At 36.6% G+C, this 19,012-nt stretch overlaps 1 protein-coding gene across 1 annotated transcript in view; it reads left to right on the forward strand.

The window, feature by feature from the left end:
- Positions 1-19,012, forward strand: part of KIAA1328 (KIAA1328 ortholog) — a 382,563-nt gene that overhangs the window by 133,921 nt on the left and 229,630 nt on the right. The window contains exon 6 of the mRNA XM_007455220.1: positions 3,609-3,736. Within this exon, the coding sequence (XP_007455282.1) occupies positions 3,609-3,736 (128 nt within the window). The remainder of the gene's footprint in view (positions 1-3,608; positions 3,737-19,012) is intronic.

Here is a 19,012-nt window from a genome sequence, read left to right on the forward strand (position 1 = left end):
AGACCTTTCTTAATTTCATTCTGTATTAGATCAGGATTTACATAGTAAACTACCAGATTCAAGTGTCCTAAATACCTGAGGCAAGGGTGGGATGGGGTGATGGGAGTGGTCTCTGCTCCACCAGAGGAATTCTTCCAGTTTAAGACAATCACTTGGGCAGCATACTACTAGTATATTCTGTCTTCTGGTCCTTCTACTTCCACCCCTGATTTTTCTCACAGTTTTTATTCTTTCATCTCCCTATTCATTCTGCTTCAATCCTTAGTTTTATTTTTCTATATAATGCATTTTGGAGTTAAGGCTTTAAGCTTTGCAAAATGACCATTTCCAACATCCATTTCAGCTAATTAATTTGATATGTTTAGGTTTTGATGTGATGTTGCTCAATATTAATTTATATTTATTTCTGTTATCTTACGAAGCTTGCTTTCTTTGATGAGGCTGTGATGACTGCAGTTTCTCTCAGTTTTTGAATGGTCGTTGGGCAGACCAGCAGTATGCTAGGTTCACATCATGGTTGGTGCACACCTTCCCTTAGGTTCAATTTCCTACATCTGTTGCATTCTTTTCTGTCAGTTGGCCAGGCTTGAGTTAAATATGTCTTCTTTCTCACTGTACTCCCTCCCCCAAATCAGTTAAGAAGGTATTTTACTTACATTTTCCTAACATAAATCTCTCTCTCCAGATGGAGGGTTGAAGTCTCATTGTGCTAAGGAGGAAGGAAAATTACTGTTTTGCATGTACATATATTTTGGATTTTACAGGAAAGGGGAGGGCATTTCAAAATCTGGTGAATCAATACAGATATAAAAAATTGATAAAGATAGGACTGCTTGTTTTTATATTCTGCCACATAGCATGTGTTTAAATGAATTTGCCTATAATTTGTCTTCAAATGCTGACATTTAACTCTTAGACTGTATAATTGTGCTGGCTTTTTTGAGACAAATTCATATTCTGTGTCCAGGCTAATATGTTCACCTATTACAGACATTATTGCCTATGGTAACAGATAGAATAAAAAATTCTTTTTATATACATCATAGCTGGCAGAGGCTCTTGGGACCGCCACAAATCATTCCTGTCTTTTTGAGCTTGCTGAGGAAAAGCATGGAGATGTAAAACCAACCTGGTCTGATATAGATTGGTTTTGAAAACATATTAGCTTATCTAGACCACTGTTCATTGTATTGTTGTGGTTGTTTTTAAGATGCTGAGTATTAAACATGCTCTTCTACTTAATGTGTTTTTTGGCTTAGTAATCTATCCTTTCATTATGAACCAGCTCCTCTTCTACAAGCCATCTCTGGTTTTTGTTAAAGGTTAACAATGAGAATAATGAAGCAATTGGTTATTTATTCAGTCAGGATTGGCAAAAGTTATTAGAATAGGAATCTGCCCAGAAGCAATGATACGGTTATGAAAATGTTAAGAACACTGAAGCCAGTCACCATTTTTGACACTTAAGAAATACTATTCCCACACTTAATCATGATGACCTGTTATAAAAGTATTTATACAGAATAATCTTATTGGACAGTAATTTTGATACAACAGCATATATAATTAGGTGTTGGGGAGATTCAGAAATGATCTGAGAGAAGAATGAGCCTTGGGAAGAAATTACCACAGTGAGAAATAAGGAACAGAGAACTCTCCCTTGGATAGAACTCCCTGTCTTCCAGACACCTGATCTGTGCAGTTTAGTATCTTCTTTCTGAGCACTTTGCAAATTTGAGGAGCTGTGGGAGAGGGTACCCCAAGTTAGGCTGCTGTGTTCTTCATACTAGACTGTAAAACATGTAGGGAGGTATATGGGCAGAAAATTTCCTGATGATGCTTTTATAAATGAAATATTGACATTATGCAAAACCAAACAAATAGGACAAAAATCTAATCATAATCCTGTTATGTTTAATATAGTTAGAACCTCCTATGTAAATTAGGCAGCAATTACTTTGACCAGAAGAGTATGATCACTTCTACCCTGAATTTTTTAGTGACAGCTTTATTGAGATATAATTCACATACAATAAAAATCACCCTTTGGAAGTATAGAATTCAATGGTTTTGAGTATATTCCCAAAGGTGTGCAAAGACAGCCTTCTAGTTCCAGATCATGTTCATTGCCTCCCCCATAAAACGCATACCCATCAGCAAGTGCTCCCTATGTCCCTTCTCCATCTTTTGGCAACCACTAATATACTTTCTATCTATATGGATTTGCCTATTCTGGACATTTCTCTTTTTTTCCCCATTTAGCTTTTCTCACATAATGGGTACTTCAGAAAATTAGAGAAGAGGACAGAAAGTGAACATGGATGAATGTAACTCTTACTTGTGATCTGGTATACTTAGAACTAAGTATTCTTTTCCCTGGCTCATTGGAAGAGGTATTTTAAAAACAACATACATAGAATTTGTAGCCTTTTGTGTCTGGCTTTAGCATATAATATATTCAAGTTTTACTCATATAGTAGAATGTAGGGATACTTTGTTTCTTTTTATGGCTGAATAATATTCCATTTTATAGGTATACCACATTTTGTTTATCCATTTGTCACTTGATAGACATTTGGATTGTTTTCACTTTTTCACTGTTATGGATAATGTTGCTCTGAATATGCATGTATAAGTTTTTAATGTGAACCTATATTTTCAGTCCTCTTGGGGAATTGGAGTAGAATTGTGGGTCATATGGTAACTCTGTGTCTAACTTTTTGAGGCACTGCTAAATTATTTTCCAAAGCAGCAGCATTTTACATTCCCATCAGCTATGTGGGAGGGTTCTAATTTCACCATATTCTTGCCAGTGCTTGTTATTGTCAGTCTTTTTGATTATAGCCATCCTAGTAAATGCAAAGTGGTATCTCACTGTGATTTTGATTTGCATTTCCTAGTAGCTAATGGATAACAATGTAAAGCATCTTTTCTTGTGCTGCTTGGCCATTTGTATATTTTCTTTTGGGAAATGTCTATTCAAGTCCTTTGCCCATTTTTAATTAGGTAATAGTTTTTATTGTTGAGTCATATAACATCTTTACATATATATGGATACCAGACCTTTATCATTTGTATGATTTGCAAATATTTTCTCTCATTCTGGAGGTTGTCTTTTCAGTTTCTTAATAGTGTCCTTTAAAGCACAAAGTTTTAAAGTTTGAAATCCAGTTTATTTATTTGTTCTTCATTGCTGTGCTTTTAGGTGACCATTGCCTAATCCAAGGTCACAAAGATTTGCTTTTATAAAGTTTATAGTTTTAGCTATTAAATTTAGGTCAGTGATCCATTTTCAGGTAGTTTTATATATGGTGTGAGATGGGGGTCCACCTTCATTCTTGTGCATATGTTTGTTTTTATCAAATTTAAAGACTTGAGAAAGAAAAATTTTAATAAGGATAAACATTGTTACTCCCTGTGAATTATTGTTTCATGATTTTGAGGGGGATACATATGCTGTGTTCATCTGAAGACTGTAGCTTACCTGCACTCTCACCAAGTATGGTTACATTTCTGTCTCTATTTTGTTTGTTGAAATCTGAAAAACAATACCGATATATTCAGTTTAAATCCATTTATTAGCTTTTTCCCTTAATTTGCAATCTCACCTCTTCAACTACAGTATAAAGAATGCCAAGAACTTCTAAGCCTCTATCAGAAATATCTATCAGAACAGCAGGAGAAGCTCACTGTGTCTCTCTCAGAACTTGGTGCTGCTAAAATTCAGGAACAACAGGTAAGCATCGTTTTTCTTACCTTTTCTTGTCTTTAATGGATCAGCAAGATGTCAGAAGAGTTATCTGCCTTTTACTTTGTCTCACTGTGTACATCATTGTCTTTAGACCTACAGTTACAGCATGTGATTGAGTTGGCTTCATTTACTTCCCTGTTTCCCTTTCCTCTTCTGTTCCTGGGGCCCAGAGGTCAGGAATGATTACATGAAGCAGGCTCTGGGTCAGGAGGGAAGCTCCTTGTTGTATGAAAGCACAGCAGGAGTGATAAAGAAAACCCACTGCTCTTGTTACTTAATGAAGATCAGGTGGGCTCTTTTTTTTTTTTTTTTTTACTCATAAGCCTCTTCTAACTCATGTTTAGAGTTTTAGAGTAATGAAAGTGTCTTGGCAAATTGTAACAGCTTTTAACTGGAGAAAACTGGAACATTTAGCATGATTTTGTGTTTGTATATATGTATTAATCACGTAAGAATATATGAGAGTGTTTGCATATTAACATTTATATACATATCATCAAATAGTATATATTATATAATTAAATGAAAGTTCAGAACCCTGCCAGTTGTGATGTGAAACAAGTTCTGAAGACTTAACTTCTTGCCCTCTAGCAAGTGACATTGGATGTCTTTTTCATATCCAAATGAATTTAAATGTATGAGGATAGCTTTTGTATTAAAACGTTATAGAAAAAACTATATAGAGTGTCAGAGTCATTCATATTATTATTAAAACATGGATAATGTACTAACTAAAGGGTTATCCTCTCCCTTTGAATAGTAACAGGTTTTGAATGGTTTTCTGTAAACCTTCTAAAGAACACTGTTCTGTTCAACCTAGAGACACCTGTCTCAGATGGGTTAAGAGTTTTGGCTAAGAAAACTCCATTTTTAAACCTCAAGTTTGGACATACGGAAAAGTAAAAAGAAAAGAAAATAATAATTTTGCTGGAATGTGGCATAGCTTAGACTTTTAACATACCCTCCCTTTTTTTTTTGAAGTCACAATATTTATAAGAAAGAACAACAGTATGAATGGTTTATTTGTATTCTAACTTGAAATATGTTCTTTTGTTCTGTTTTCTGAAAACCTGTGCTATAAAATGAGGCAGAGGAAGGTGGAAGCTAATCTTTTTATCTGGATTTGTTTTGCCACTTTGAAAAAGGGCAGGCAGTTTTTAAGGTGGCACTTTCCTAATGCTCTCATGGTCGGGCTAGAGAAAATTGTAACATGAAGATCAGATTTCTGACTTTCTTCTTGGCGTTTCCACTCCCTCTGTCTCTATGACAGGAGTTAAAGGGCACAAAAACGTTGGCCAAGGGTAGTGGAGGAGAGGCTGAGGGACTTTTCAATTGCCGGTAGTTAAGGATATAGACTGAGAGCCAAGAAATAGTCATTAGGGAGTTTAAAGACATCTAGATAAGGAGGCCTAGCCCTTTTTCTATCTACTGCTGAAGTGAGGGGAAAATAAAACTTTCTAAAGGGTAGTGTTTTATGTTTAAAAGAGTGATTCTTGGAGGTTTCCCTAGAGACCAGTCATAGTTAACACTGCCTCTCTTAACCTCAACCTTGAGGAGCAAAACTAAAAAAATTACAAATACTAGGAAGAAGCTCTTGGTCACAGGTATGGAGAAAGTATACTCTCAAAAGGAGATACTTTGGGGGGCTTCCCTGGTGGCGCAGTGGTTGAGAGTCCGCCTGCCAATGCAGGGCACACGGGTTCATGCCCCGGTCCGGGAAGATGCCACATGCCGCGGAGCGGCTGGACCCATGAGCCATGGCCGCTGAGCCTGCGTGTGCGGAGCCTGTGCTGCACAACAGGAGGGGGCCACATCAGTGAGAGGCCCGCCTACCGCAAAAAAAAAAAAAAAGGAGATACTTTTGAATTTTCATTTTGACTTAATCATGAGAAAATTTTAAAACCATGTTTTCAGGAAGTGCCTGGTGGTCAGACTTTAGATTATGTCGTACATACAATGAAAATGAAATTGAGACCACTTGTAGACTCTGCTATTTGAAACTAGAGAGGGAAAATAAGTTTCTTTTTGAATACCAAGTGGAGATTGTCACCCGTTTCCTTTGTTATCTGATTTGTTCTTTGTGACAGGCTTCTCTTAGCTAAGCAAAGGTAAGCACCTTCTCACTCACCCTCATGGGAATTGGGTGAGTTTGGTGGACAAGTCTACTTCCTGTCAGGAAGGGCATCATTGTGAACACTCTGAATGAGGATGTGGTAAAGTTAGAGGTCCTCTTTATGTGCTCACAAATAGACTACTCATCTGTATCATAGCACTGTTCTTGTTCTTTTGTAATCATTGTTTATTCATCCATCTCTCTCACCAAGCTTTTTTAGAAACAGCATCCTGTTGGTTTTTTTATACTCAGAACCTAATATAGATTGGCCTAATAAAGTTTTAATTTTTATTTAACAAAATTTAATATGGTAAATACTGTGTGCACCAGGTACTGTTCTAAGCTCTTAACATGCATTAAATCGTTTAGTCCCTCAGTAGCCCAATGGAGTTATTATCCCCATTTTACAGAGGAGGAATCCCAGGCAGAACAAGAGACTTGCCTTGTCATCCAGGTAGCAAGCTAGGAAATCAAGATATGAACCTAAACAGTCTGACTCCATATTTTCTTGAAGAGAGAAAGACAAGAAAATCTTGAGACAGCTAAAAAATACTGAAAATTTGCTTTACAAGCCCTTGTTTCTATGACCAACCCTCTTTTGGATCTTAATCTGAAATCCAGTTTTTTGAATGCCAGAGCACAAATACACTAGAGATGGTGGGAAACTATTTGATTTTCCTGTGAGTAGCCAAAATGTCAGGTAAACATAAAATTTTATTTGTTCTCAAAATAAGGTTTTTTCATAGGCAGAACACTCTATGACATAAATCACAGCAAGATCCTTTTTGACCCACCTCCTAGAGAAATGGAAATAAAAGCAAAAATAAACAAATGGGACCTAATGAAACTTCAAAGCTTTTGCACAGCAAAGGAAACCATAACCAAGACCAAAAGACAGCCCTCAGAATGGGAGAAAATATTTGCAAATGAAGCAACTGACAAGGATTAATCTCCAAAATTCACAAGCAGCTCATGCAGCTCAATATCAAAAAAACAAACAACCCAATCCAAAAATGGGCAGAAGACCTAAATAGACATTTCTCCAAAGAAGATATACAGATTGCCAACAAACACATGAAAGAATGTTCAACATCATTAATCATTAGAGAAATGCAAGTCAAAACTACAACGAGATATCATCTCACACCAGTCAGAATGGCCATCATCAAAAAATCTAGAAACAATAAATGCTGGAGAGGGTGTGGAGAAAAGGGAACCTTCTTGCACTGTTGGTGGGAAAGTAAATTGATACAGCCACTATGGAGAACAGTATGGAGGTTCCTTAAAAAACTAATAATAGAGCTACCATATGACCCAGCAATCCCACTACTGGGCATATACCCTGAGAAAACCAGAATTCAAAAAGAGTCATGTACCAAGATGTTCATTGCAGCTCTGTTTACAATAGCCAGGACATGGAAGCAACCTAAGTGTCTATCAACAGATGAATGGATAAAGAAGATGTGGCACATGTATACAATGGAATATTACTCAGCCATAAAAAGAAACGAAATTGACTTATGTGTAGTGAGGTGGATGGACCTAGAGTCTGTCATACATAGTGCAGTAAGTCAGAAAGAGAAAAGGAAATACCGTATGCTAACACATATATATGGAATCTAAGGGAAAAATAAAAAGTCATGAAGAACCTAGGGGCAAGACAGGAATAAAGACACAGACCTACTAGAGAATGCACTTGAGGATATGGGGAGGGGGAAGGGTAAGCTGTGACAAAGTGAGAGAGTGGCATGGACATATATACACTACCAAACGTAAAATAGCTAGCTAGTGGGAAGCAGCTGCATAGCACAGGGAGATCAGCTCGGTGCTTTGTGACCACCTAGAGGGGTGGGATAGGGAAGGTGGGAGGGAGGGAGAGGGAAGAGATATGGGAACATATGTATAACTGGTTCACTTTGTTATAAAGCAGAAACTAACACACCATTGTAAAGCAATTATACTTCAATAAAGATGTTTAATAAATAAATAAATAAAAAGCAAAAAAAAATAAGGTTTTTTTAAACTCACCTTCAGATTTTGTGATAGAGATGCAGCAGTTCATTTTTCATGAGGCATTCATTTGACTTTAAGAGACTTCTTTTGTTTCTTCTTTGTGTTGCTTGCCATGTGGCTCAACTTGCTCATTATAGGTTTAGTGTATAATTTTATTAAATTTACAGTTCTTCAGAAGAATGGGCTAGCTTATGGTTTTCTTTTTACTTCTGCCATTTGGATGAAAAGAAGTTGCTCCATTTACAGGGCAAATTTTTTCCTTGCTTTTCCCCCCATCCTCTTTCTTGCTTTACCTCAAAGATGAATGCATTCTCCCTTCATCTTGTAATTTGTTCAGCATTACAAGTTATTCATTGCGGAATCTAGAAAGGTTTTTCACTTGTTCTATTTAGACTGAGATACCTCACTGATGTGTGTCTGTTACTCCATTTCCTCATCTTAAGAAACAGTGCTTACCCACAGTATAACCTTGTTCTTGGACATGGGAGGATCTAGTAACTATAGTTTTAACCAGAGTACATTTTAGAATATAGCTCTTCTTGTCACAGTTGAGTGTTATTATTTTGTGTGTGTGTGAATCTGAACTTAAATAATGTCACCTTAAACTCTGATGCTTATAACTTCTATTTTAATCTTATTTGATAGGCTGTATCATTTCAGGAGAGGTATGGTATTTCCACAGTATTCTTTATATTAAGAGAAAGCCTAGGCAGCACTTTGAGTAGCTTTTCCCGCTGCAATTTGAAAATGTCTCTATGCAAGATTGCCTTAATGTTTTTCTTAACTCTTCCATTTTTTTGCCAAGTAGATGTAAAAAGGAAGATTTGGATTCATCTTGAGATTTCCCCCTTTTCTATAAAATGGATAAAATCATCATTACTTTTCAGCCATGGGCAATGGATATTAATGATAAATCCATGCTGTTCTGATCTAGTAAAAGGCCTTTTATAGAAACTTTTCCATTTTTCCTATGATTACTTGTTCTGTCTTTCTCTATTTAGGTCTAGGTCATGGACTGGACAGAATCTGAACTATAATAGGTAATCATTGCTGAGTGCCTGTTTAATTGTTTCTGGGTGGTTTCCATTACTATTGTCTCTATAGTTTGTTAAAAGAGTTTTTTATTTATTTATTTATTTTTATTTTTTATTTTTTGTGGTACGCGGGCCTCTCACTGTTGTGGCCTCTCCCGTTGCGGAGCACAGGCTCCGGACGCGCAGGCTCAGTGGCCATGGCTCACAGGCCCAGCCGCTCTGCGGCATGTGGGATCTTCCCAGACCGGAGCACGATCCCGTGTCCCCTGCATTGGCAGGCGGACCCTCAACCACTGCGCCACCAGGGAAGCCCAAAAGAGTTTTTGTAGTGCTTAGGGCCACAGTGTCTTGGGACTATTTCCTATTCTGTGATTATTTGCATGTATTCTTTTGGTTAAACATTTTTAACTGCCTCATATAGGCATGTGCTAATAGAGCTCCTTACCATTTTAATTCTGTCTAACCTACTTATGCATTTTAATGTGTATTTAATGTGTAATATTTATTTTAATTCTATCTATACTAAGCCATCTTTGAGTTCAAGAAGCCCAGATTTGCTTGGCAGTCCAGAAGTGTCACCACACTTCTAACTGACAAAGAAGCCAAATCAAAAATGTTATGCCCTTTGGATATCTGTTATATGTCTGACTCAAATGTACTACTAAACTCCTTGCAGAATAAAAGATTTGTGCATAGAACAAAGATATGATTAACAGCTGACTTCTCATCAGTGGAGGAAACAGTGGAAGAAAGATGCAGTGGGATGGCATATTCAAAGAGCTGAAGAAAAAAAAAAACTGGCAATCAAATAAAACTATCCTTCAAAAATGAAAGTGACATAAAGACATTCCTAAATAAATAAAGACTGAGAGAATTCATTGCTAGCTTATCTGCCTTACAATAAATACTAATAGAAGTCTGCTCAGATGAAAGAAAATGACATAAGCCAGTAACTCAAATTCACATAAAGAAATAGAGCACTGGTAAAAGTAATTACATATCTCTATTTTCTTAAATAGAAAACTTAAAAGACACCTGAATAAAACAATAATTATAAAACTGTATTATTGAGCTTATAAGATATAAAGACATTGTATGTGTGTGTGTGTATGTGTACTTGCACAAAGGGAGGAGGACAGAAGGCAGAACTGTTGGAGAAAATTTTCTCTATATTACTGGAATAAGACTGTCTTTATTCATTGACAGCCTGGTCCTATATGTAGAAAATCTTAAGAAATCCACAAACACACGCACACACAAAAACATGATAGAACTAATAAATAAGTTCAGCAAGTTGCAGGATACAAGATCAGTATGCAAGTCAATGTTATTTCTATTTACTTCCAATGAACAATTCAAAAATGGATATATTTAATAAAAGCAGTGCAATAAAAACACTGAAAATAACAAAACATTGCTGAGAGAAATAAAGATCTAAGATATTATTCCATGTTCATGGGTTGCAAGACTCAATGTTATTAAAATGGCAATTTTCCCCAAATTAGTCTATAGGTTTGTTGCAATCTCCATCAGATTTCCAGCAAATTTTGATAATTTCATTTTCACAGAAATTGATAAGATGATCCTAAAGTTTATATGGAAATGCAGAGTAACACTAATAGCCAAAAAATTTGAGAAAGAACAGTAAAGTATAAGATCACTCTTTCTAATTTTAATGTTTACTCTAAAGGTACAGTATAGTAGATAGAATTTTAACCTTACTTGCATGACTTTTGACCCCTGCCGAAATGGTTTTACTCCCATAATATGTTATGTTATATAATAAAAAGAAGATTATTTAGGTGGGCCTAACCTAATTACATGATAAAAGCAGAGAGTTTTCCCCACTGGGAGCAAAAGAGAAAGTCAGAGAGATTTAAAGCATAAGAATGGTATTCAACATACCATTGCAGGCTTTGAAGATGGAAGGGGTTAGGAGCTGAGAGCTGTCTCTGACCAGTAGGAAGAAAAGAGTGATTTAAGTCTTGCCACCACAAGGAACTATATTCTGCCACCAGCCTGAGCTTGGAAGCAGGTTCTTCCTCAAATATTTCCAATTAGACCCTGGCCTAGCTAATAGCTTGATTTCAGTCTTGTGAGAAACTAAGCAGAGAACCTAGCCAAGCCTGCCTGAACTTCTGACTTACAGAACTGTGAGGTAATAAATTTGTGTTATTGTAAATTGCTATGTTTGTGGTAATTTGTTATACAGAAGTAGAAAACTAACACATACAGTTTCCAAGAATATAGTACTGCCATAATGATGGACATTTAGACCAGTGGAACAGAATTGTGAATTCAGAAATAAACTCTAGCAATTATGGTCAACTGATCTTCAACAAAGGTGCTAACGCAATTCAATGCAGAAAAAATAATCTTTTCAACAAGCATTGATAGGACAATTGGACACATGCAGAAAAGATAAATTTAGACCCTTTGCACCATGCACAAAAATTAACTTCAACATTATTCCAACATTGAAGACACCCTTTTTGAAGCCTAACTTCATATATTGATTTTTCTCAGTACGAGTTTTTGTTGTTCTTTAGGTACAGTGTTTTTTATGCATATTACAGTGACCACCTGAACTTAACATTGATCACAGTATTTCATTTAGTCTTGTGTAATTAATAGTAACCAGAAGTACTGCCTTTAATTAAGAAGAATACAGTATTACTTTATTATGTACCTGTTCCAAACATAGGTCTCAGGTCTCTTTACCCTCTCAGAGAGTGGTTATCAAAGGCTGGTGGTCTCTGGACCAGTAGTATCAGCATCACCTGGAACTTGTGAGAAAGGAAAAAAAGAGGAGGGGGCGGTACGTGACACTTGAAAACTGGCCTAGCACTCACTGTGGGCCATGTTATTCCCCTACTGAACAGAAACAATCTCACAGAACACTAACCCCATGCAAGGTTACTCTGAGACCATGACAAAATAAAGACAAAACAGGGCCACTTCATAATTATATCTAAATACAGACAAAACCAAGGTCACTGTGCAGCCCACAAGTTACCAAACATCCCCTCTCTTGGCCAAAATGAGTGACTGCTATTTCTCTACCAATTATAGCTTATCCTCTTGTGAGTCTCCCCTCCCTAAAGATAAGACTTATTGAGATATCCACTCATAGAATCATCCCTGTTTTCTGACAGCATCCAATCTAGAGCAAACTCCCACTTGCTTCCCTCAAATTACTCAATCAAAGGCCAAATCCTATATAGTAGGATCTTCCTAACACATCCATGTTTCCCCAAGGTGTGTTTCCCCTCGCTGCAGCAAATAATAAATCCAACTTATTTAACTACAAAAAAAAAAAAAAGAATAGAGTATTACTTTTATGGTACATGAAATCCTTAATAAGAAAAAAGAGACCAGTGAATGATCTGGTATTCAAGTAACTACAAATTTCAAGAGATCCTAGAATAGTGCCTGCAGCTTTGCGTTTTGGAGCCGTAATATTAAGACCATTTCCGAATGTCTGGGTATCTTGCTGATAAATTCAGTGTTCTTGTAGGATCGATTGCCAGATCACTTTAACAGCTGTACCCTTAAGTCAATAAACAATCCTAGTCAATAAAATATATACTTTTAATAGCCAAGGAAATGCTACTCTTCACAGATGGGTGAACCTAATAAATCTGGTATTGTATCAGTTATGTTGCAAAGATTCTCAGTTTAATAGGAATTAATATTAAAAGTGTTTGTAGGATTCATTTTGACATAGATTTATTTAAAATGTGGTCCAGTGGTATGAATCATAATGATAATGAAGGTCTTGGGTGCAGGCAAGGTTCTGTTGTATGCATATAGCATACTGTGCCATATGAATTTTGAATCCTAAGATGATTATGCATATTGAATTTCTATGTCACTGTGAACTGTGAGGATTGGGCTAAACAAACAGTTAGAAAGGCAGTTCTGTGTCTCCCTCCACCACCAATCAAATATATTCTTAAGCCCAGTGCATAGAATTGTGGCTTGTCTGCTACTGTAATGTCCTTTACTCAGAAAGTAAACTTAAAATGTGACAATTTAAACCATTTATTGTAAGAAAATGGTTAAGGCTCTCTCTCCGAGAGAGAGAGAGAGAGAGAGAGAGAGAGACTGACCAAAGAAGGTAATGCTTTATCAAAATGCAGAAGAATTAGCTGAAATGTAAATGAGGATAACTCTAATAAAGAACATGAGAATAACTCTAATAGAGAACATGAGAAGCATGAATACTGAGTCACATTTACTGGCTCTGACTCATTGTATATTATCTGGTCTGGAAAGAGTAAGCTATATTACTGTAGGAGATCACAACCCAAAGTGTAGGGTAAAGACAAAACTATGCAGACAGTAAAATGATCCGTAGTTGCCTGCAGTCAGGGAGAGGGAATGAGGGATGAATAGCTAGAACATTTGTCAAAATACATAGAACTGTATAACACAAGACACAAAGAGTGAACCCTAATTAAACTATGGATTTTATGGACTAATAATAACGCATCAATACTGGTTAATCAATTGTAACAAATGCACTATGCTAATGGAAGATGTTAAAAATCAGGGAAACCATGAGGGGGAGAGAGGGAGTATATGGGAACTATCTGCTCAATTTTTAAATCTAAAACTGCTCTTCAAAAGTCTATTAATTTTAAAAATACAATGAAAATAAAGTACAGGGTTTAAGTTACTATAAAGTTGTTTGCTACCAAAATTTGTTTTATATTCTAAACAAACTATATTCTTCCAGCTGTTGGTTGGAATGCCACAAGTTAACTAACTAGAAAGTGAGTAGAACTACCCATCTAATATCTGTATTTTAGGCAATTTAATTTTGCTTATCTAATGTCAATTTTTAAAGTTTATTTATTTTCTTATTAGTCATCCATTTTATACACATCAGTGTATACATGTTGATCCCAATCTCCCAATTCAACACACCCCCACCGCCACCCCCCACTGCTTTCCCCCCTTGCTGTCCATACATTTGTTCTCTATATCTGTGGCTCAATATCTGCTCTTCAAACCGGTTCATCTATACCATTTTCTAGGTTCCACATATACGCATTAATATACAATATTTGTTTTTCTCTTTCTGACTTACTTCACTCTACGACAGTCTAGATACATCCATGTCTCTACAAATGACCCAATTTCATTCCTTTTTATGGCTGAGTAATATTCCATTGTATATATGTACTGCATCTTCTTTATCCATTCATCTGTCGATGGGCATTTAATTTGCTTCCATGACCTGGCTATTGTAAATAGTGCTGCAGTGAACATTGGGGTGCGTGTGTCTTTTTGAATTATGGTTTTCTCTGGGTATATGCCCAGTAGTGGGATTGCTGGGTCATATGGTAATTCTATTTTTAGTGTTTTAAGGAACCTCCATACTGTTCTCCATAGTGGCTGTATCAGTTTACATTCCCACCAACAGTGCAAGAGGGTTCCCTTTTCTCCACACCTTCTCCAGCATTTGTTGTTTGTAGATTTTCTGACGATGCCCATTCTAACTGGGGTGAGGTGATACCTCATTTGTAGTTTTGATTTGCATTTCCCTATTAATTAGTGATGTTGAGCGGCTTTTCATGTGCTTCTTGGCCATCTGTATGTATTCTATGGAGAAATGTCTATTTAGGTCTTCTGCCCATTTTTTATTTTTTTTGCTGTACGCGGGCCTCTCACTGTTGTGGCCTCTCCCGTTGCGGAGCACAGGCTCCGGATGCGCAGGCTCAGCAGCCATGGCTCACAGGCCCAGCTGCTCCGCGGCATGTGGGATCTTCCCGGACCGGGGCACGAACCCGTGTCCCCTGCATTGGCAGGCAGACTCTCAACAACTGCGTTCTGCCCATTTTTTGATTGAGTTGTTTGTTTTATTAATATTGAGCTGCATGAGCTGTTTATATTTTTTGGAGATTAATCCTTTGTCCGATGATTCATTTGCAAATATTTTCTTCCATTCTGAGGGTTGTCTTTTCATCCTTAGGGTTTCCTTTGCTGTGCAAAACCTTTTAAGTTTCATTAGGTGCCATCTGTTTATTTTTGTTTTCATTTCCATTGCTGTAAGAGATGGATCAAAAAATATCTTGCTGTGATTTATGTCCAAGAGTGTTCTTCCTATGTTTTCCTCTAAGAGTTTTATAGTGTCCGGTCTTACATTTAGGTGTCTAATCCATTTTCAGTTTATTTTTGTGTATGGTGTTAGGGAGTGTTCTAATTACATTCTTTTACATGTAGCTGCCCAGTTTTCCCAGAATCACTTATTGAAGAGACTGTTTTTTCTCCACTGTATATCCTTGCCTCCTTTGTCATAGATTAGTTGACCATATGTGCATGGGTTTATCTCTGGGCTTTCTATCCTGTTCCACTGGTCTATATTTCTGTTTCTGTGCCAGTACCATATTGTCTTGATTACTGTAGCTTTGTAGTATACTCTGAGGTCGGGGAGTATGATTCCTCCAGCTCCGTTTTTTCCCCTCAAGACTGCTTTGGCTATTTGGGGTCTTCTGAGTCTCCATACAAATTTTAAGATATTTTGGTCTAGTTCTGTAAAAAATGCCATTGGTAATTTGAGAGGGATTGCATTGAATCTGTAGATTGCTTTGGGTAGTATAGTCATTGTCACAGTATTGCTTCTTCCAATCCAAGAACATGGTATATCTCTCCACCTGTTGTTATCATCTTTAATTTCTTTCATCAGTGTCTTATAGTTTTCTGCATACAGGTCTTGTGTCTCCCTAGGTAGGTTTATTCCTAGGTATTTTATTCTTTTTGATGCAGTGGTACATGAGAGTGTTTCCTTAATTTATCTTTCAGATTTTTCATCATTATTGTATAGGATTGCAAGAGATTTCTGTGCGTTAATTTTGTATCCTGCAACTTTACCAAATTCATTGATTAGCTCTAGTTGTTTTCTGGTGGCACCTTTAGGATTCTCTCTATATAGTATCATGTCGTCTGCAAACAGTGACAGTTTTACTTCTTCTTTTCCAAATTGTATTCCTTTTATTTCTTTTTCTTCTCTGATTGCCATGGCTAGGACTTCCAAAACTATGTTGAATAATAGTGGTGAGAGTGGACATCCTTTTCTTGTTCCTGATCTTAGAGGAAATGCTTTCAGTTTTTCACCATTGAGAATGATGTTTGCTGTGAGTTTGTCATATATGGCCTTTATTATGTTGAGGTAAGTTCCCTCTGTGCCCACTCACTAGAGGGTTTTTATCATAAATCGGTGTTGAATTTTGTCAGAAGCCTTTTCTGCATCTATTGAGATGATCATATGGTTTTTATTCTTCAATTTGTTAATATGGTGTATCACATTGATTGATTTGCATTTATTGAAGAATCCTTGCATCTCTGGGATAAATCCCACTTGGTCATGGTGTATGATCTTTCTAATGTGTTGTTGGATTCTGTCTGCAAGTAGTTTGTTGAGGATTTTTGCATCTATATTCATCAGTGATATTGGTCTGTAGTTTTCTTGTTTTGTACTATCCTTGTCTTGTTTTGGTATCAGGGTGATGCTGGCCTCATAGAATAAGTTTGGGAGTGTTCCTTCCTCCACAGGTTTTTGGAAGAGTTTGAGCAGGATGGGTGTTAGCTCTTCTCTAAATGTTTGATAGAGTTCACCTGTGAAGCCATTTGGTCCTGGACTTGTTTGTTGGAAGATTTTTAATCACAGTTTCAGTCATTACTTGCGATTGGTCTGTTCATATATTCTATTTCTTCCTTGTTCAGTCTTGGAAGGTTATACCTTTCTAAGAATTTGTCCATTTCTTCCAGGTTATTCATTTTATTGGCACAGAGTTGCTGGTAGTGCGCTCTTAGGATGCTTTGTATTTCTGTAGTGTCTGTTGTAGGTTCTCCTTTTTCATTCTAATTTTATTGGAGTCCTCTCCCACTTTTTCTTGATGAGTCTGGCTAATGGTTTATCAATTTTGTTTATCTTCTCAAGGAACCAGCTTTTAGTTTTATTGATCTTTGTTATTGTTTCCTTTATTTCTCTTTGATTTATTTCTGCTCTAATCTTTATGATTTCTTTTCTTCAGCTCACTTTGGGTTTTGTTTGTTCTTCTTTCTCTTGTTCCTTTAGGTGTAATGTTAGACTGGTTATTTGAGATTTTTCCTCTGTCTTGAGGTAGGCTTATATAACTATAAAGTTGCCTCTTAGAACTGCTTTTGCTGCATCCCATAGGTTTTGGATCATCATGTTTTCATTGTCATGTCTCTAGGTATTTTTTCATTTCCTCCTTGATTTCTTCAGTGATCTCTTGCTTATTTAGTAACGTACTGTTTAGCCTCCGTGTGTTTGTGTTTTTTACGTTTTTTTTCCCTGTAATTGATTTCTAATCTTATAGCATTGTGGTCAGAAAAGATGCTTGATATGATTTCAATTTTCTTAAATTTACTGAAGCTTCATTTGTGACCCAAGATGTGATCTATCCTGGAGAACATTCCATTCGCATTTGAGAAGAAAGTGTAATCTGCTGGGTTTGGATGGTATGTCCTATAAATATCAATTAAATCTATCTGGTCTGTTGTGTCATTTTAAGCTTGTGTTTCCTTATTAATTTTCTGTTTGGATGATCTGTCCATTGGTGTAAGTGAGGTGTTAAAGTCCCCCACTGTTATTGTGTTACTGTCGATTTCATCTTCTCTAGCTGTTAGCAGTTGCCTTATGTATTGAGGTGCTCCTATATTGGGTGCATATGTATTTATAATTGTTATATCTTCTTCTTGGATTGATCCCTTGATCATTACATAGTATCCGTCCTTGTCTCTTGTAACATTCTTTATTTTAAAATCTATTTTATCTGATATGAGTATTGCTACTCCAGCTTTCTTTTGATTTTCATTTTCATGGAATATCTTTTTCCATCCCCTCACTTTCAGTCTGCATGTGTCCCTAGGTCTGAAATGGGTCTCTTGTAGACAGCATATTTATGGGTCTTGTTTTTGTGTCCATTCAGAAAGCCTGTGTCTTTTGGTTGGAGCATTTAATCTATTCACGTTTAAGGTAATTATGGATATGTATGTTCCTATTAACCATTTTCTTAATTTGGGGGGGTTTGTTTTTGTAGGCCCTTTTCTTCTCTTGTGTTTCCCACTTAGAGAAGTTCCTTTAGCATTTATTGTAGAGCTGGTTTGGTGGTGCTGAATTCTCTTAGCTTTTGCTTGTCTGTAAAGCTTTTGATTTCTCCATCGAATCTGAATGAGGCTGGGTAGAGTAATTTGGTTGTAAGTTCTTCCCTTTCATCACTTTAAATATTTCATGCCACTCCCTTCTGGCTTGTAGACTTTCTGCTGAGAAATAAGCTGTTAACCTTATGGGAGTTCCCTTGTATGTTATTTGTCGTTTTTCCCTTGTTGCTTTCAGTAATTTTTCTTTGTCTTTAATTTTTTCCAATTTGATTACTATGTGTCTCAGCATGTTTCTCCTTGCGTTTATCCTGTATGGGAATCTCTGCACTTCCTGGGCTTCAGTGGCTATTTCCTTTTCCATGTTAGGGAAGTTTTCGACTATCATCTCTTCAGATATTTTCTCTGGGTCTTTCTCTCTCTCTTCTCCTTCTGGGACCCCTGTAATGCGAATGTTGTTGCATTTAATGTTGTCCCAGAGGTCTCTTAGGCTGTCTTAATTTCCTTTCATTATTTTTTCTTTATTCTGCTCCACGGCAGTGAATTCCACAATTCTTTCTTCCAGGTCACTTATCCGTTCTTCTGTCTCAGTTATTCTGCTATTGATTCCTTCTAGTGTATTTTTCATTTCAGTTATTGTATTGTTCCTCTCTGTTCGTTTGTTCTTTAATTCTTCTAGATCTTTGTTAAACATTTCTTGCATCTTCTCAATCTTTGCCTCCATTGCTTTACCAAAGTCCTGGATCATCTTCAGTATCATTATTCTGAATTCTTTTTCTGCAAGGTTGCCTATCTCCATTTCATTTAGTTGTTTTTCTGGGGTTTTATCTTGTTCCTTCATCTGGTACATAGCTCTCTGCCTTTTCTTCTTGTCTGTCTTTCTGTGAATGTGGTTTTTGTTCCACAGTTTGCAGGATTGTAGTTCTTCTTGCTTCTGTTGTCTGCCCTCTGGCGGACTCTGGGAGGGCT

The sequence above is a fragment of the Lipotes vexillifer genome, unplaced genomic scaffold (genome assembly GCF_000442215.2).
Source record: "Lipotes vexillifer unplaced genomic scaffold, Lipotes_vexillifer_v1.1 scaffold90, whole genome shotgun sequence".
Classification (NCBI taxonomy): domain Eukaryota; kingdom Metazoa; phylum Chordata; class Mammalia; order Artiodactyla; family Lipotidae; genus Lipotes; species Lipotes vexillifer.